The sequence below is a fragment of the Manis pentadactyla genome, chromosome 15 (assembly GCF_030020395.1).
Source record: "Manis pentadactyla isolate mManPen7 chromosome 15, mManPen7.hap1, whole genome shotgun sequence".
Lineage (NCBI taxonomy): Eukaryota > Metazoa > Chordata > Mammalia > Pholidota > Manidae > Manis > Manis pentadactyla.
The window spans coordinates 55,743,769-55,765,097 of record NC_080033.1 but is presented as its reverse complement, the minus strand read 5'-3'; the positions used below and the strand labels follow the sequence as shown (position 1 = coordinate 55,765,097).

Here is a 21,329-nt window from a genome sequence, read left to right as displayed (position 1 = left end):
CTAGAAATAAGCTGAGGAGGAAGGTGATTAGTTAGGTCTCAAATTGGAATTGGTAATTAGAATATCCAAACAGAAAAAATCCAGTGGGCAAGGAAGTACTGAATGATGAAAGCAGGAAGAGATTTAGGCATCTTCACATGAGAAACCTGGAAGCATGGGAGACGTTTCATAGTTTTAAAGAGCAAAAGGCTGAAAATAATGAGTGGGAGTAGCATTGTGCTCTGATGAGAAGACAGGACCCGGGAAATAGGTAAGCAGAAGAGTGGCCTAGAAATTTGGTTTGAATATAGGCACTGCCACTAACTGTGTGTCCTCGAACAAGTTACTTCGCATCTCTTGGACTCCATTTCCTTATCTATTACAATTATGGTTTTAAACTAGTAAGATCTTTTCCAGCTGTAGAAGTATATGGTTTTATGTCAACAGACAAATTTCCAAGCTTCTTTGACAGAAGATCAAGAAATAAAGGACAAAGATTTGTCTTGACTTTGTGGTTAGTATTTAATGTAGAATGGTAAAGAAGTAGAGACTAGAAGCTAAAGGAATCTAATTACAAAAGGGTGAGCATTAATTAGTGCTGGCAAGATAATAATAACCACTAGTTGAGCCCAAGTTTTTGAAGGTCAATGATACAGACTTATGAAGGTCTTTATCAGAGGGAAGATGCTTTTTAAGTAAATTTGCCAAGTTAGGATTTATTGACCTGTTATGATGGTTTGCAAAGAATGGAATTAATCTAAACATACTCCTGCCTGCTAGAAATAACTCACCGGGATGGCTTCTATGTAAGTGAACAGTTATGAGGATGCTTTGCATGACAATACATTTTCTCAAGTTTCTTCAAAGTATAATAAAGATTTAAAAACTTCTTATATAGTACATACAGTACATAAAGACTATAAAGGGAACATAAACGGACAAGGCAGCCCTTGGCACCTGTTATTCCAAGCCATGCAACAAGCAAGAAATTGTTTTCAGTTTGGAATGATTGGGTGTGTGGGCATATAGGCCAGTCTCATGCTAGGAGGAGTACGAGGATGGCCCATGACGTCTGTGCCTGGCCTGTAACATTACCTCGTCATATTTGCTCATCAGTAGGTATCATCATTCATTATCTGTCTCTCAAATAGGTTGTGAGCTCCTGCAGGGCAAGGACCTTACTACGGAGGAAACATCAATTTCTGAAAACTAAATAAATGGCTCCTAATTTAATACAATTACAGATAAGCTACTTGGATCTAGTACACTGAAAGTTCATTAGGTGGTGGGATACGAAGAGGACCAGAGAATGTTATTAAGACTAATACACGGCATCTGATTTTGACAGTGTCTTTTTTAGGCAGGTCTCACAGCAGTGGCAAAAAGCCAAATACAGAAGCAAGTACCAGGTCACATTCAAGTGACCCCCTTTTCCTATCACTTATCCCTTCCAAAGACGTAACTTCAGAGATACTCCAAGCTTCCACGAAACACACCTTTATCAATTCTTATCTCATTGTTCAAGTTTTCAAACTACAAGACAGTTAAAAATGACGCTTTATCCTAAAAAAAAACAAAATATATTGTTTTCCTGTGTCTTTATGAGGAAACCGACGCTTATGCTTTCTTGAGGATGAGGATCTATATCCAGCACTATCCACCCACTTACCAAGTATACTTTGATGAAATGGATAAACACAACATTTTCTAAAGTGGCCAGGTGGTGTCATTTATAGTAAAACCCTGAGGGAAGTGGTGTTATTTCTGCGCCCTCCCGCCCACTGCATCCCCTGACAAAGTTCTCCTCTTTGGCCTGGGGTGCTTAACCTTACTTGCTGGAGCAACCTGGAAAGTTTTTGACAGTTTTAGGATTTAAGACTGACAAACCCAATAACGTTTTCCACAAAGAAGCACTCAAGGCAACTATCCTCCAATATACTTTACATAATATTAACACATAATAATTCGCCAGTAGATTTCAGTTCCAATAAGGCAGGGTGCTTATCTACCTTGTTCTCCACTGAATCCTTAGTGCTTGGTACATATTGAGTACTGAATAAAATTATTTGCCATCTGAATCTTTAATGTACTTTGGGGACTTAGAAAAAAACAAGTATGTCAAATTTAAGCATATTTTTCAGGTGAATACTGAATATGAATTTTAGGACAGGGAGTCAGAACTGCAACAAAGCAGTCCTTACAACAAAGGACTGGACAAACTGCTTTCCACAAAGGAGTCTTTTCACCATCCATCAGCAATAACTTGAGTGCAGTGTGGCACTCAGGTCCACTGCTTTCCTTCACCCATTCCTTTTTCCCTTAGGCTGGGAGCTTGGAGCTTGGGCTCCCACCTCTGGGTTCCTGAGATATCTTTTTATTGTGACTGGTCAAAATTTGAGTGTCAAGCAATTCAAAATTATTACTGATGTAATTTATATGTTAAGTCATTAGCAATATTGATAAATAATATGCAAATTCTTAAAAATACTAATGCTTGCAGTTTTATTTTTCACTTCCTTTTATATGTATACATGCATGAATTTACTGATTTATGTAAACCCAAACCCTAGTCCACACAGTATGTGACGTGGCTTTATTTTTGTGTCACCTGTTTAAGATGAGAGGGTAAAGAGTTGTTTATGTCCCTACTGTACATTTTATAATTTCCCTTTAAAGAGTAAAGCGAATTAAGAGTCAACAGCCCACAATACCTGTGCTAACAGGTTATTAATGTAGGCCACAACATTTCGCCCTCTTGTGGCAGCCACCATCCTTGACTCCCACTGCCCCAACACCTGGATTGCTTGTGCCACCACAAAAATAGTCAGACACACCAGCAATTGTCTGCTGTAAAAAAAAAAAACACCCCAAAAAACAAAAAAACTTTTATCCAAGAAATGTTTACATGAGCAGTCCAAGGGATACTATTTCTACACATAAGAATAAGGTGTTTGAATAACAGACCTCTTATTTAGAGCTCTTTCCAATAAGAGGTACAGCTGACAAGCATGGTAGGTATGGTCTGAAATCTTACCACAAGATGGGGAGGAGCAGGGCTGTGTACAGTGCCATATATAACAAAAGTTCAAAGGGCCTTTGTATTAGCATCTTGAGCATTTTTGTAAAGTACTTTTGGGTATAATTAGATTCTATTTATATATGAATTTTATTTTGAGGCTGCAATAAATATTCATCAAAGTTTGGAAAATTCATCTTTTTCCCACTTTCCCTACATCCGGAGATTTAAATGTGTAATTCATTTTCTAGGTAGGCGATTTTAGGGAGGTTATATATATATATATATATATATATATGTAAAATGAAGGCTGTATATAGGTATGATCATTTTATGAATTTCACTTGAAATGAAGACACAAGAAATATGGATGGAATAAAAATGATTTTAAATGGATGAAAAATCTAGGGTTACTTTATGGTTTAATACTCTATAGCACAGCTTTGTTAAGACTCACTTTTAGGTTATTAGATATATCATAAATAAGTACACTATCTAAATTAAGCACATGAAATAATGAATCCACTTATAAATGTCATGAGCTTAAGAATGAATTTGCATTCATCAAAATATGACTGATTTGCCTTTTCAACTAAAGACAGAAACCACTTCCTGAAAATTGAGAGGGCATCTGTGGTAGACTGCTAACTGTCCTAATTCTTCTAGTAACTGAGTTTAACTAGTTAAACTAGTCTATTCAGCTACAGAATACATTTCCCAGTCTCTCTTTGTAGCTAGGTAAGGCCATGTGATTTGTTTTCTCCAAATAAATGTAGCTAGGTAAGGCCACGTAATTTGTTTTCTCCAAATAAATGTGAGCAAAAGTGATGTATGCATCTTCCTCTTCATTTGCTCACTAGTGTCTACCCCTCCTTCTCCCTCCCCTTACTCTGAGCTAAGACTCAAAGTGATGACTCTGCTACACCTAAGGAGACAGAGGAACAACAAAATGGAAGGAATCCTGATCTCTAAATTACCATGAATTGTGAAAGAAACTTCCAATGCGGTTAAACCATTGTATTTTAGGATCTCCTTTATAGTAATCGGTAATCTGGCTTATTATTATTAACAACAAAAAACCACCTCATCATCATAATGGTAATACGGAAAGAATATATAAGTATTTAAAGCAAGAAACAAGATAACCAATCAGCTTGAGCTCTATCATACCACGTTTTTAACTAAGTTATTTTAAATTTCACCCTGAACTCAAGATAGCTTCCAACCAAAGGACAGATTGAAAATATATGCACAAGATCAGAAGATATCCTTCACTTTCAACATCAGCTTTAATACTAGTATAGGAAAACTATGACTCTTTTTTTTCACCCAAGCTGTTACTAAGGGTCCTTTCTTTTTAAAAAACCTCTTAGTGATGCTACACACCAGTGTCGTACTTGAAAGTATATTCAAGTATCAGCATGTACCCTTTTGTATCAGAAATAATTCAAATGTGAAAGAAAAAAAACCACAACCAAAACAACTTCCTTTCAATTTGGTTTTAAGATGTGGGATTCAGAAGAATTTTAGGATTATTAGAGGATTCTGTCCTCTCCCCTATTTTTCTTTCACCTCATACATTTTCTTTAAATAATCTTGTGCATTTCTACATACTATGACTCCCAAATCTATTATCTCCAGGTGCCAAACCAGTGCTCCAGAACCATAGATCCACACAACTCATTCCATCACCCATGCTATGGATCCCATATGTCTGCCTCAAGAACTTGCTCCATCAATTTTCTTCACTTTTCCAAGATCTCTTAAATCAATCTACCCCCTCCTCCCCTCCTGGGGTCCCTTCTCATCACTGGTCTCCCTATCTCAAGCAAGAAAACAAAAACCCCTAGGCCCACATAGCCTTCTATATCTATTTTTTTTCTTTTAGTGCTTAACATCTTAAGGGAGTTATCTACACTGCCTTGTTTCTATGATCTTACCTTTTGTTCACTCTTTAGTCATCCATTCATCCCTTCACACCACAGAAACACTTCTTACCAAGATCATTAGTGACCAACTTGTTGCTTCACACTTGGGAAGAGCATTGGGTAAACACTAGAAGAAATATGCTTTAATCTTGGTTCAGCTATGATGTGACTAGAGCGGTTTAATCTTTCTTTAACTTATTTTCTCAACTATAGTATGAGGACATTTATTTAAACCCCCACTGGTTATAACTCTGCTAAAAGGTTTATAGCTATGTAGGAGTTTATTGCCATGTTTATTTCTTTTATGATTAGAAACAAGAATAATGTGAGACCAGGGTAGGCCCAGCTTCTGAGAGAAGCCAGGGTTTGGTGCCTTGTCTTATCAGGTGGCTTCAGTATCCTAAACATAAAAATTTGGCTGATGGACATGATTTCTAAGTCCCCTTCCAAATCTAAATTCATTAAAATGCAATTCAAATGGCATTTTGAGAATTACAGTTTGTGTATTTATAATTTCTATCACATACTTTCTCAAGTGGCTTGACAGTCTTTGAAGGAAGGAGCTGTGTGACAGTGAAGGATGGCTATGTTCCTGGCTGGTTGCTGACAAAGGGAGGCCTGAGGCCGCATCCCCTCCCTCACAAACACTGAGTCCACTTCTACAGAGTCCTCCTAAATGTAGCTCTAGATGAACTAACTACTAGGAGTGCAAACGTGGGTTTACAGGGTTGGCTCAAGGGTAAACGATTTAGGTTGCCTCTGGAAAGTGGACAAAATTTCCTGCTTTACTTCCATTTCATACTGATTCACATTAAAACTTAAGAGTACTAAAATTATAAGGCACAAGTGTGAGAGCTTGAATGTGGTCAAAGTAGCTCCAAAGACAACGAGTGGGCCTACCAGGAAGGTGCCTGTGTACACCCCGTCCTCCATAGCACATGCAAATCTGGTCACTGCATGCAAATACCAGACTTGGGCACAAAAACAATGACAAATTTCAATCAACACTCACCCTCTAGATTATCCAGAAAGGAGCTGGACATGAGAGCTCACTGTGATTAGGCCATTTCTCTGCTGAACCTGATGGCTGTTGTTCCAAGTGAGACAAAAACTGGTCTGTGTCAAAGAAGACAACATCACTACTGAACGGAACAAACCAGAGGGTAACTTAATCTATTACATGCCCAGCTTGCTTTTGTCTATAATCAAGAGGAATTTAATTGTTCTTTGCCTATCAATCACTATATAAAATGGCTCCCCATATTTATTAGATAATATGAATACTGAAGTCCAGAAAATTTAATGGCTGATTTATTTTCTAAAATTAAAAAGGCAATCATTTAAAAGTTACAATGACGGTTGTAAGCAATTTAAAGAGATAGATTGTGTTTTAAATAAACTATTTAAATTAGGTTAGCTCTACTAATAGTTCCTAAATAGTTATCTATGGTTACATCAGAATTATCTGGGCACTTAACAGAAATATAAACTCCTAGGCTCTACTTCAGACAAAATAAAAAGAACACAGAATAAAAATATGTAAAGGTAGGAGCCCAGAAAACTATATGCACAGGTAAATTTGGGGGTCATGGAGGAGAATTCTTTAAAGTTCATATCCATTAGCAGGTTGTGAAATCAATTCATTGAAATCAGTATTAAAAAATAAAAAACAAGACAGAAGACAGCAAGCTGCATTTTCTTTAATAAAGGTTAAGAATTGATTTGTGAGACTTTCACATTAATTGTATACGTTTTTTTGTTTATTATGCATTGGATCATGCTATAAAACTCACTTGTTATTGTGGGAAGTTATGGAAAATATTTGAAAGTCACTGTACTCAAGAAAAGTCACTACTGGCCAATTTTGTGATAGTGGCTGACACATTTCAGCCATTCAGTTAGAGTCCAAAATGGAATAAGGCAAAGTCTCCTGCTTTGGCCAATGAGGAATTATTTTTGGTCTTTGCTGTAGAACTTCAAAAGGACCCAAACTTTTAGATTCTAAGGTAATGCTTATTTTATCTTGGAAGAGAAGAATCTGTATGTTGTCTCTGTGAACAGCAATCAACACCCTGTCTTAGGCCAATAAAGGAGGGAAAACAAAGGAAGAACCAAGCTACAAAATAAAGGAGGTAAAACAAAGGAAGAACCAGGCTACAAAATGCAGCCTCACTAAAAGGGTCCAAACAAAACACAAAATCCACAAGTCCTTTGTGCCAGGTAGCATTTTTCTGGCTTTAAGCTCTTTTTTTTACTAAGTTTGAGATCACTCACCTAGGTTTATGGGTGATTTTAGGATTACAGTATCTGCGAACTATTTTAAAAACTGAAGGTATATTGTAAAATCAACACTATCTTGTAAAAAGCACTGACAGCATCATAAAGAAGCCAATAACATACTCACACGCTATGGGATATCTGATGCAACGCAAAAGAATTAAAACAAAAATTTCCTAGTGTGAGAAGGTCCAGAGATAGATCCAAATACACGGGGAATTAAGTATAAGATAAAGTCATCACTTTAAATTAAACGGGAAAAATAAGGATTATTTAATAAATAATGTTTTGACAACTGGGTAGCCACCATAAAAACCTAGGTTCCTCATATATTCCACTAAAATAAATTCCTGATGGCTCAAGATTATAAAAGTAACAGAAGGTACAGGAGGCCAAAGTTATATAAATTTTTATGTTAAAAAAAGTTATATAAAAGATATAAAAAATTAAAACTTATACATACTTATGTTACTCTACAAGAAGATATGTCAAAGAAATAATCACTCTTCCCATGTTTTCTCCCGCCTGCTACTTCTATAGCTTTTCTTCTTCCTTCCTAATTACAACCCTTAAATAGAATTCGTGCCTCATATCAAACTTACCGAGTATCATAATTCTTCCAAGTGGTAAAGATACCTCAAGACAAATAGTGGGCATAGAAGCCACAGGGCATAAATATGCAAAGAAGTAAAAAGCTAACCTTTTCAAACAATAAGGCTTCTCTCTCACTTACCAACTTCACATTTCCCTGTATGGCCCCAGAAGATGACTGGTTAGCCAGAGACGGGTAAGATTCCTCAAGGGAGGAACAACCTAAGACAGGCACAGTCGCAGGGGGGCCATCAGGTGAGAAATTGGGGATCAACAGAGGTGAGGCTTAGAACCTCACCGCCCCTGTTTTGAGAGAAATCTTCTGCATCCGTGGATGTTTTGTTGCCCTTGTCTAGCTTGGATTAATACTTAGTCTATAGGCACAGACCTGATCATCTACATTTGCCCTCTTATAGCACTAAATTATGTTTTCTACCTTTATCTTGCATCTACCTACCACTTCAGCATTTTAATAAAAAAAAATAATAATAATAATAATAATAAGGGAGAAATGTGGGATTCACATATAAATCAAGTATAAAAATCAAATGAATAATCATATCTGACTTGATCGTTTATAGTTCATGATGCATGATCAAAACCAAAAGTTTCTGTGATATGACTGCCCTTGCACTGTTCACCATGTAAGAACTTATTCACTGTGTAAGAACTTGTTCGTTATACTTTAGAAGATTGGAGACTGTCGAGAATTAGGCTTGGGGTTGATTAATGATTGTGCACTGAGTCCCCTATACAGAATTTTATTGTTGTTAACAACCATTTGATCAATAAATATGAGAGGTGCCCTCTCAAAAAAAAGGAAAGATATAAAAAGTCAGGTTATGAAAATATAAAAAAATTATTCACAGCAAAAATATACATTGGGAGAAAAAACTGTAACTCATAGCTCAGTAAACCTAACACATAAAAGGCTTCTATATTCTATGAATTAATAAGAAAGGATCAATAATCTAACAAAAAACTAAGCAAATATCAATAGAGATGACAGACATGTGACAAAGATTTTCTCTTAAGCATATGAAAAGATGCACAGCTTTACTCCTGAGATGCACATTAATATTATACTGAGATGCTATTTTCCACCTATCTCACTGGCAAATAATGACATTTAAGAACACAATGTCTTGGTGAAGGTATGAGAGAAATAGTCACATTCTTATAATGCCAGTAGCAATCTAAATTGGTACAACCTTTATGGAGGACAAGATGACAATTTTCCTCAAAATACTGATTTAGAGATCTTACTATTAGGAATTTATCACATATACACACATGCACAGATGTCTATAAAAAGGTGGGAAATGACATATGTAAAAAGTTATTCACTGTACTTGTTTAATAGACAAAGGTATGGCTATATAATAGAATATATGATGAACTATTATACGGGCTATTCTATTTTTTAAAAAGATCTTCCAGAGGCGGAGCCAAAATGGCGGCATGAGTAGGACAGTGGGAATCTCCTCCCAAAAACATATATATTTTTAAAAATACAACAAATACAACTCTCCCTAAAAGAGAGACCAGAAGACACAGGACAACAGCCAGACTACATCCACACCGGTGAGAACCCAGCGCCTCGCGATGGGGGTAAGATACAATCCGCGGCCTGGGGGGACCTGAGTGCCCCTCACCCCAGCTCCCGGGGGGAGGAGAGGAGTCGGAGCGGGGAGGGAGACGGAGCCCAAGACTGCTAAATAGCCAGCCCTAGCCATCCGCACCCAGGCGTGGAGTGCTGGATACTAGGGAAACAGGACAGTAAGACCTGTGAGCAGGTCCCCGCAGTCGGCGCCCCCGGGACAAAGAAAAGCAAGTGCTTTTTGAAAGTCTTAAAGGGACAGGGACCCCACAGCCGGACGGAAGTATCCTGGGACACTCAGCCCAGCAGATGGGAATTCTGGGGAACTCCAGGGCACCCTAACCCCCGGGACAGCAGCTCTGAGATCCCTCACGGTGATAAACAGCCCCCCGCCTCTTCCCCCTCCGGCGCCCCACCATAGCAGAGTAGCAGCCTGAGGCTGGCCACGCCCACAGCAAGGGAACTTCCTCCATAGCAGCTGGGCAAGAAACAGACCCAGTCTACGCGCAATTGCCCAACACAAGCTGCTAGGGGTCGCCGTTGTCCCAGCAAAGAAAGGCCAGGAGCAAGTAAGAAAAGGTCTTGGCTCTCCCAGCTGACAGACGAGTCAATAGCATACCATTACATCTATCAACATGAAAAGGCAAAAAAATTTGATCCAGACCAGGCTAACCCAGACACCTTTGACATCCTCTCCTGAGAAGGAATCTGGGGAGGAAGATTTAACCAATCTTCCTGAAAAAGAATTCAAAACAAGTCATAACCATGCCGATGGACTTGAGGAGAAATATGCAAGAACTAAGGAGGGAGAATACAGAAATAAAATAATCTCTGGAAGGACTTCAAAGCAGAATGGATGAGATGCAAGAGACCATTAATGGACTAGAAAACAGAGAACAGGAATGCAGAGAAGCTGATGCAGAGAGAGATAAAATGATCTCCAGGAATGAAAGAATATTAAGAGAACTGTGTGACCAATCCAAAAGGAACAATATTTGCATCACAGGAGTACCAGAAGAAGAAGAGAGAGAAAAAGGGATAGAAAGTGTCTTTGAAGAAATAATTGCTGAAAACTTCCCCAAACTAGGGGTGGAAATGGCCTATCAGACCACAGAAACACACAGAACTCCCATGACAAGGGACCCAAGGAGAGCAACACCAAGACACATAATAATTAAAATGGCAAAGATCAAAGACAAGGACAGAGTATTAAAGGCAGCCAGAGAGAAAAAAAAGGTCACCTACAGAGGAAAACCCATCAGGCTATCATCAGACTTCTCAACAGAAACCTTACAGGCCAGAAGAGAATGGCAGGATATATTTAATGCAATGAAACAGAAGGGCCTTGAACCAAGAATACTGTATCCAGCACGATTATCATTTAAATATGAAGGAGGGATTAAACAATTCCCAGACAAGCAAAAGTTGAGGGAATTTGCCTCCCATAAACCACCTCTACAGGGCATCTTACAGGGACTGCTCTAGATGGAAGCACTCCTAAAAAGAGCACAGAACAAAACACCCAACATATGAAGAATGGGGGAGGAGGCATAAGAAGGGAGAGAAACAAAGAATCATCAGACAGTGTTTATAATAGCTCAATAAGCGAGTAAAATTAGTAAGATAGTAAAGAAGCTAACCTTGAACCTTTGGTAACCACAAACTTAAAGCCTGCAATAGCAATAAGTACATATCTTTCAATAATCACCCTAAATATAAATGGACTGAATGCACCAATCAAAAGACACAGAGTAACAGAATGGATAAAAAAGCAAGACCCATCTATATGCTGCTTACAAGAGACTCACCTCAAACCCAAAGACATACACAGATTAAAAGTCAAGGGATGGAAAAAGATATTTCATGCAAACAACAGAGAGAAAAAAGCAGGTGTTGCAATCCTAGTATCAGACAAAATAGACTTCAAAACAAAGAAAGTAACAAGAGAGAAAGAAGGATATTACATAATGATAAAGGGCTCAGTCCAACAAGAGGATATAACCATTATAAATATATATGCACCCAATACAGGAGCACCAACATATGTGAAACAAATACGAACAGAATTAAAGGAGGAAATAGAATGCAATGCATTCATTTTTGGAGACTTCAACACACCACTCACTCCAAAGGACAGATCCACCAGACAGAAAATAAGTAAGGGCACAGAGGTACTGAACAACACACTAGAACAGATGGACCTAAAAGACATCTGTAGAACTCTACATCCAAAAGCAACAGGATACACATTCTTCTCAAGTGCACATGGAACATTCTCCAGAATAGACCACATACTAGGCCACAAAAAGAGCCTCAGTAAATTCCAAAAGATTGAAATCCTACCAACCAACTTTTCAGAACACAAAGGTACAAAACTAGAAATAAATTGTACAAAGAAAGCAAAAAGGCTCACAAACACATGGAGGCTTAACAACATGCTCCTAAATAATCAATGGATCAACAACCAAATTAAAATGGAGATCCAGCAATATATAGAAACAAATGACAACAACAACACAAAGCCCCAACTACTGTGGGACTCAGCGAAAGCAGTCTTAAGAGGAAAGTATATAGCAATCCAGGCATATTTAAAGAATGAAGAACAATCCCAAATGAATAGTCTAATGTCACAACTATCGAAACTGGAAAAAGAAGAACAAATGAGGCCTAAGGTCAGCAGAAGGAGGGACATAATAAAGATCAGAGAAGAAATAAATAAAATTGAGAAGAATAAAACAATAGAAAAAATCAATGAAACCAAGAGCTGGTTCTTTGAGAGAATAAACAAAATAGATAAGCCTCTAGCCAGACTTATTAAGAGTAAAAGAGAATCAACACACATCAACAGAATCAGAAATGAGAAAGGAAAAATCACAACGGACCCCACAGAAATACAAAGAATTATTAGAGAATACTATGTAAACCTATATGCTAACAAGCTGGAAAACCTAGGAGAAATGGACAACTTCCTAGAAAAATACAACCTTCCAAGACTGACCCAGAAAGAAACAGAAAATCTAAACAGACCAATTACCAGCAACGAAATTGAAGCGGTAATCAAAAAACTACCCAAGAACAAAACCCCTGGGCCAGATGGATTTACCTCAGAATTTTATCAGACATACAGAGAAGACATAACACCCATTCTCCTTAAAGTTTTCCAAAAAATAGAAGAGGAGGGAACACTCCCAAACTCATTCTATGAAGCCAACATCACCCTAATATCAAAACCAGGCAAAGACCCCACCAAAAAGGAAAACTACAGACCAATATCCCTGATGAACGTAGATGTAAAAATACTCAACAAAATATTGGCAAACCAAATTCAAAAATACATCAAAAGGTTCATACACCATGACCAAGTGGGATTCATCCCAGGGATGCAAGGATGGTACAACATTCGAAAGTCCATCAACATCATCCACCACATCAACAAAAAGAAGGACAAAAACCACATGATCATCTCCATAGATGCTGAAAAAGCATCAACAAAATTCAACATCCATTCATGATAAAAACTCTCAACAAAATGGACATAGAGGGCAAGTACCTCAACATAATAAAGGCCATATATGATAAACCCACAGCCAACATCATAATGAACAGCGAGAAGCTGAAAGCTTTTCCTCTGAGATCGGGAACAAGACAGGGATATCCACTCTCCCCACTGTTATTCAACATAGTACTGGAGGTCCTAGCCACGGCAATCAGACAAAACAAAGAAATACGAGGAATCCAGATTGGTAAAGAAGAAGTTAAATTGTCACTATTTGAAGATGACATGATATTGTACATAAAAAACCCTAAAGACTCCACTCCAAAATTACTAGAACTAATATCAGATTTCAGCAAAGTTGCAGGATACAAAATTAACACACAAAAATCTGTGGCTTTCCTATACACTAACAATGAACTAGTAGAAAGAGAAATCAGGAAAACAATTCCATTCACAATAGCATCAAAAAGAATAAAATACCTAGGAATAAACCTAACCAAGGAAGTGAAAGACCTATACCCTGAAAACTATAAGACACTCTTAAGAGAAATTAAAGAGGTCACTAACAAATGGAAACTCATCCCATGCTCTTGGCTAGGAAGAATTAATATTGTCAAAATGGCCATCCCGCCCAAAACAATATACAAATTCGATGCAATTCCTATCAAATTAGCAACAGCATTCTTCAATGAACTGGAACAAATAGTTCAAAAATTCATATGGAAACACCAAAGGTCCCGAATAGTGAAAGCAATCCTGAGAAGGAAGAATAAAGTGGGGGGGATCTCGCTCCCCAACTTCAAGCTCTACTACAAAGCCACAGTAATGAAGACAATTTGGTGCTGGCACAAGAACAGAGCCACAGACCAGTGGAACAGAATAGAGACTCCAAACATTAACCCAAACATATACGGTCAACTAATATTCGATAAAGGAGCCATGGACATACAGTGGGGAAATGACAGTCTCTTCAACAGATGATGCTGGCAAAACTGGACAGCTACATGTAAGAGAATGAAACTGGATCACTCTCTAACCCCATACACAAAAGTAAATTCAAAATGGATCAAAGACTTGAACCTAAGTCATGAAACCATAAAACTCTTAGAAAAAAACATAGGCAAAAATCTCTTAGACATAAACATGAGTGACCTCTTCTTGAACATATCTCCCCAGGCAAGGGAAACAAAAGCAAAAATGAACAAGTGGGACTATATCAAGCTGAAAAGCTTCTGTAAAGCAAAGGACACCATGAATAGAACAAAAAGGTATCCTACAGTATGGGAGAATATATTCATAAATGACAGATCCGATAAAGGGTTGACATCCAAAATATATAAAGAGCTCACGCACCTCAACAAACAAAAAGCAAATAATCCAATTAAAACATGGGCAGAGGAACTGAATAGACAGTTCTCTAAAGAAGAAATTCAGATGGCCAACAGACACATGAAAAGATGCTCCACATCGCTTGTCATCAGAGAAATGAAAATTAAAACCACAATGAGATATCACCTCACACCAGTAAGGACGGCTACCATCCAAAAGACAAACAACAACAAATGTTGGCGAGGTTGTGGAGAAAGGGGAACCCTCCTCACTGCTGGTGGGAATGTAAATTAGTTCAACCATTGTGGAAAGCAGTATGGAGGTTCCTCAAAATGCTCAAAATAGAAATACCATTTGACCCAGGAATTCCACTTCTAGGAATTTACCCTAAGAATGCAGCACTCCAGTTTGAAAAAGACAGATGCACCCCTATGTTTATCGCTGCACTATTTACAATAGCCAAGATATGGAAGCAACCTAAGTGCCCATCAGTAGATGAATGGATAAAGAAGAGGTGGTACATATACACAATGGAATATTACTCAGCTATTAGAAAAAAACAGATCCTACCATTTGCAACAACATGGATGGAGCTAGAGGGTATTATGCTCAGTGAAATAAGCCAGGCGGAGAAAGACAAGTACCAAATGATTTCACTCATATGTGGAGTATAAGAACAAAGGAAAACTGAAGGAACAAAACAGCAGCAGAATCACAGAACCCAAGAATGGACTAACAGTTACCAAAGGGAAAGGGACTGGGAAGGATGGGTGTGAAGGGGGGGATAAGGGCAGGGAAAAAGAAAGGGGGCATTATGATTAGCATGTATAGTGTAGTGGGGGGCACGGGGAGGGCTGTGCAACACAGAGAAGACAAGTAGTGAGTCTACAGCATCTTACTATGCTGATGGACAGTGACTGTGAAGGGGTATGTAGGGGGGACTTGGTGAAGGGGGGAGCCTAGTAAACATAATGTCTTTCATGTAATTGTAGATTAGATTAATGATACCAAAAAAAATATATATATATACACACATATATAAGATGAATAGCTTCAAATTCATCCCAGCATGCATACCACCATTTCCAAGATTTTAAAAAGGAATGTGTTTTAATCCTAGAATTATCCAAGGAAGTTTTTTCATGTTACAGTACAGAAAAATTCCCAAGATTTAAAATATGAAAAATGCAAAATGCACAATAGTAACATAATATGGTAGTAAAAAACAAGAGAAAAAATATACACAATTGTTTAGAAATAGCTCTGGAGTAACAGTCAGGACCCTGGTAACACTAACTGCACATACAGAGGATAACCAGGTACCCAGTAGAGAGACTTTTCACTGTGTACTGTGTTGCATCTTTAGTATTTTTAATACATGAATATATGACTTTTTAAAACAATGATTTATTATCTTAGAAACCCAAATAAAATGAGAAACTCCCATTCTATATAAAATCATATACAAATGCTTTTAAATAAATCATATGATTATAGAGGACTTATTTGTTCCATGTTCTTGTAGATACAAAGCTAGAATACCTGTAACCATCACTCCCAACCCTACCGTATCTTCCACCACAATTTAGAGTTTCATATTTTTTTCTCTTGCCCAGGTAGACAGTCTAATGGCAGACTTCAGAAGTGTTTTTTTTTTAATAAAAAGACATATTTCAAACAGAGAAGAGCTGTTTGAGTATATTTATCTAAATTCTATCAAAAGCTAAGATTTCTGGCAAGAGGTAATTTTGTGACGCAAAACCAGAGAACTGCCACTAAACCACAAAAGTTGAATTGGAGCCTCAAATTATTTCTCTCTCATTTAAAATATTTTTTTCCCTGTGAATAACCCATCTTCAAAGGAACTCAAAAACAGGATACGAATTCTAAAATAGAATATATCTTTAGACACTGGCTTTGTATCTTATACATAGCAAATACCATAAAGTTACTCTGTTTGTTATGTTTATAGAAGTAAGATTGTATCATCACTTATAGCTATTTCAGAAACCACTAAACACATGTGAGACAATCTAAATTTCGACAGACTTGGATACAAATACCAGTCTCTCTGTGGCCACATAACACTGGGAAAGTGCTTAATCCCTCTAAGCCATATTTCTAAAAATAAGACTAATAATTCACTTTTCACAGATTGTTGGGTAGAGCTAATGAGCTACTAGCAAAGTGCCTAGCACAAAACAATGTTTTATCATCAAGAAAGTAACCATATTTCATTAATTGTTTTACAATATAATTTTTGAAGTGAACTTATTTTGAAGACTTTTGATATGCCATGATATATGCTGGTTACTTAGCGGCAGCATCTCTTGAATTTTTCCCAGCTATGTATAAATTTTAATGTCAAGCTGAGTCAAAGAAAATTTTTGTCCAAATAGGGTACAATTGTGTCCATAGAGATACACAGACACACTTGATATATGAAATAAAATATGTCAAATGCTTGCCCTTGCTCTATTGGATCTGAAATTAAATGCTCTTATTAATATGTCCAAGGGTGGTTGTGTCTAAGGTCCTGGATTCCCATCATGGTCCATTCTGCATAAACCACGATCCAAAGCCTGCATGGGCGTTATTTAAGGAAACATTCTGCTTCTGGAATTATTCATCATAAATGTTTGAGGCTGGATAGTATACGTATGCTTTCCAGAAGAGGATTCATCAATTGCCCAGAGTCCCAGTTAAAGGAGAAAGTTCAGTATTATATACCTCCTTTCACCCTATTGCCTCTAAGTGAATAAACACCCCATTTGTGACCCACTCTTACCAGTGGCATGGCTTTCTTTTGTTTTATTTAAATACAGTAAACACCAGTGCAGTGAGTATTGAACAGGTGGACTAGAACACTGACAATAGTATTTACCTCTCTGCTCTTCCAAACGAGCTTCCTGCTCCCCACTCCAAGACAACCATCTGAATCTTGTGTTTATCATTCCCTGACTACATGAAAGCAGGCTCTTTTGCTTGCCACCTATGTAACAGAACTGCAGCAGCTGAGGTCATGTCTAGGGTCCCTGTTTACAGTCAAATTAGCAATTGCCCTACATTCGGATCAGCATGTTACTGCACAGAGCCTGCAAATGGCAGTGTCAGTTTTCACCACAGCAGCAGGTCAGGCTATATTTAACATGTACCCTCTTCTCTGCTGAAGAGCTGCGACTGCAGCTGTTAGTTTGTGAACAAAGAACAACAAGAGGGAAGTGAGGGACTCTAGATGGGAAGTGTAACTGGAATCAGCTCAATCACAAATGGGCTGGTATTTAAAGATCTAAGACAATCTAGTTTAACAATACTATAATCTTAATTAAAATGCTTAAAACACAACTATGACAATTTCTGTATTTCTGTAATGTTTTAATGTATATCACTTGGTCCAAAACTGGGACATATTCATGATAATGCAAAGAGATGTTCAGGAAAAATTATAGCTGTAGGCATACAAATTGTAATATGAGTAAAAACTCACTAAAAGATGTAGAACCACTTTTTCAAGTAGGGGAAAGGGTACATGTAGGTATCAAAGAAAAAGCAAGTAGCAGAAGTAATTTTGAATTAATTGGTTAAGCATATATCACAGACTTCCAATGGGGACTGCTTGAAAGAGAACATCTGTTGGTAAAGGTTAGTATTCAGCTACTGTTATTACCCCAAGGAATACCCTGTGAGGAGGAAGCCTCACTACTCTGAAACAGAGAAACACTTCTGGGACTCTACTGAGCTCGGATGGTTTGGTATGAAGGGCCGAAATTACCTCAATGAAACTGAACAAAGATGACTGCAAAGTTGAGACCTGTGTCCAAAAACAACATATACCAAAACCTATGGGAAACTGGCAGGGAGCGGAAAGGATGTGATTTATAGTACTTATGACTGCCTCACTTAATTCAACAGCAAGACTGAGCTAAGAAAATCCCTTATCTGAGGCCATACTGATAAAACAGAGTCTTCTGAACAAGGAAGGTGACAGTCCCAATCCACTCTGAGCTGGCTAGAGTGCACATGAAAAGGAACTAAAATACCAACTGGAAACAAGCCGAGGGGAATTACCATGCTGGTGAAGGTGAGGGAAGGGCAAAGTTGCTGGAGTGTTTTAGTGTTCTTAAGACTGGGAAAGAGATCATTACAGAAGGGTTATTACAGAAGAAGGACTGGGTTTGTTCTGCATGATTCCAGAGGCATTAGAGCCCACATAAAACAAGGGTAGCTGAAACTCAAAAGGCCCTGAGATGTTCCAAAGAAGCTGGAGAGGAGGAGACACACAGGAATATAACATCACTAGAGGTAATAAAGTATGAACTCCAAGATAAAAAAGGAGGATGGAGTCGAGAGCCTTTAAATCTTCACCTATATTGAGAATCTATAATCTTAGGATTGCCCTGACTCCTCTCAAACCAAGGCCCTACGGAGAAAATGACATTTTCTTCATCTATTCTGCTTGCTCTACATCCACAGTCTCAACCCAAAGACTGATGAGAAACATGCTGCAGCTATTGGACAAACTTCTAGAGTACTGAATTAGGAGTCAGGAGACCTGGGTTTTAGTCTTCACTCTATTAACTCCTGTGTTACCCTAGATGAATATCTCAGGCTCTGTAACACTAAAGATTCTTTAGCTATAAAATGAGGAAGTTGTATTAGAGTGTTTCCAGATCTGTAATAAGTCTTGAATTGCTGAGGTGAGGTACACTATTAAATGTACTGAATCCATAATACAACATTAAGGTATTAATATCCCCATTTCTAAAAGTGAACGGTCAAGTAATGCTTGAATGGTTCCTGACAGAGTCCATTTTACTTTAAAACTTCAAAAATAAAAGGGGTATTTCATTTGTGTTTTATCTTTAATTTGGTAAGAAACATAGAGGGGGATAAATATAAAACAGAAACAGGATTAACAAAAGTTGTTAGGATTACTTAAGTATATTTAACACAGCAAACATTTAAAAAAATTACTGTGTCTTCTGATAATGTACAGTAGAAATTACTGTGTACTTAATACTTAACACAATACAGAAAAGTTAAAATAAAACCTGCACTCAGTCTAACTGCAAAGTTCACTATGAGTGCCCCTAATCTGTTTTTGGCATGTTTGTGGCTTACTTTTGAAGATAACCAAAAAGGGGATGTTTAAATGCTAGGGATTTCAAGGCTTGTGAGCTATGTTGTTGTGGTTTTTGAATAAATTTATATTAAAAGCTTGCAGAAGTGCAGTTATTCTAAGCGCTTAGAATTTTACCTTCAGGGGCAAGTCCAAATAAAATAATCAATGAGTCAAAAAAAATTTTTGGCCAACAAAAAAATTCACTTTAGAGTTCAAAGCAAGCATCAAAAATGCAATTACAAAAATTACACATCTAATGATCTGAGATGCCCAAGAGTGTGAAGGATGTTCTCTCTCTTTAATTACTGCTAGCATCACTGAGCTTCTATCAAATCACCTGATAGGTGGCAATGAGGGAGTTCAAGAGCCAGTCTGTGTCCTCTGTGGGGCTACATCTAGGAACTTCTTTTGATCATGTGCCCTACACAATGAAGGGAACAAAAATGCAACTGCTTTGATACTTGCCCTCATAGAAATCATGTTTCTAGATTCTCCATTTTTGCAAAACATCTTCACATTTTCAAAAGGAAAATTTTCACAAAACTTTCCTAGACGTTCCAATTTGTTGCCCTCCACTCCCAGCCCCACACCCAAATCATTCAATCTGTGGTAAATTACAAAGAGCAGGTTCCAGCTTTGGTCTCACTCTAGAAGAGAAAATACCTTCATTTGGGAAGAAAATGAGCTGGAATACCCTTTGAGATCTGCTCAATAAATCTCATGTCTTCAGTTCCATCACAAATGGGCATTAGGTTATCACTCACGGTCTCAGTTATTGTTTCAGGGATTAAAATTCTAAATATAAACCTTAAAAGCAGTATGAATAGTCAATTAGTTAAAACTGCCAAGAGAATGAACAGGTAATTTTAAAAGCCTACATGTATTTGGAAAATCCTTTATTCACTTCTTATCTGTTCTGCATCAAATTCGTAGCTTCCTCTCTACCTGGTGTTTATCATTATTAAGTAAGCAGTGACCCCTAGGCCTGCTGTGCATAAAGAGAACAGCAAGACACTTAATACCAGAGCCCTCAAGTACTCCCAACACAATGTGACATATCAGACACAGTTGTGAACATGTGTTCATGCAGTGAAATTCTGCATATGCATTCCTGAAGATTGTTCTACAATTCTCTAGGAATTAAAAAAAGCTTAGGGGATCTCCTCTAGCACAGAGTGCTATTGCTGGGAGACAGCTTAGTGCTGCAAGAAAAAGACCAGATTAAAAAGAGATTGAAAAAGAGTGGACTTAGATGTGATATACTTATAAGTTGTGTGACTTTCAGAAAGCCCAATTCTCTAAACATCACTACCTACCCTCAGAGACAGAGGATTAGTAAGGATAACATTAAATAACAGATGGGAAAATGCTATGCAAATTGTAGGCATTGTTTCAGTTTACACTATACCTTCTGTTTATACACAAATGACCTGGCACATCACCTTCTGGTTTTGAAAGCCATCCTTTACTATGTATGCCATTTGTCCTCCAACCACAGATTCATGTTTTCCCAGACAAAGCTCTATGTTTCTGTTTCTGTTGTTTGATTTGCCCTCTGATCCCCATTTACTGAAAATATACGTGTCCTCCAAGTCTGGCTTCAAATGTCATCTTACCACAGAAGCTCTACTGAACCCTTCTTACAGAATCTTTCACATCCCTCTGCTTGATCTCCTTTACAACTACGTAGGAAATTCAGCCTCTCTAGATGCATGAAGGAGATTGCTGACCTAGAAATACTTTTCTACAGATTAATACAGTGTCAGAGAGGGATCTAAAATTCTATATATCCATATTTCAGAATCTTTCAAATTTTCATTCTGGACAGTAATTACAGGTAGCTTTCACTGAATTCCTATTTAAATAAAAATCACAACCCCATAAATGATAAAGCTAAGGATAAACTCTAAAATTATTTCCTGAAAATCTTATCTTGGGTGATTTTCAATTATTGAAATAGCTAAAATCCCAGAGTATGTTCTGTAATTTAT

General features: G+C 37.6%; 1 protein-coding gene across 4 annotated transcripts in view; it reads right to left on the bottom strand.

Moving 5' to 3' along the window:
* The window catches only part of NFATC3 (nuclear factor of activated T cells 3), a 134,024-nt gene that overhangs the window by 4,907 nt on the left and 107,788 nt on the right, over positions 1–21,329 (bottom strand). The window contains exon 11 of one of the 4 annotated variants that reach the window (XM_057492831.1): positions 5,936–6,039. The exons of the other annotated variants lie outside the window; for them this stretch is intronic. Within the exon in view, the coding sequence (XP_057348814.1) occupies positions 5,939–6,039 (101 nt within the window). The 3' untranslated portion in view covers positions 5,936–5,938. The remainder of the gene's footprint in view (positions 1–5,935; positions 6,040–21,329) is intronic. 4 annotated transcript variants of the gene reach the window in all.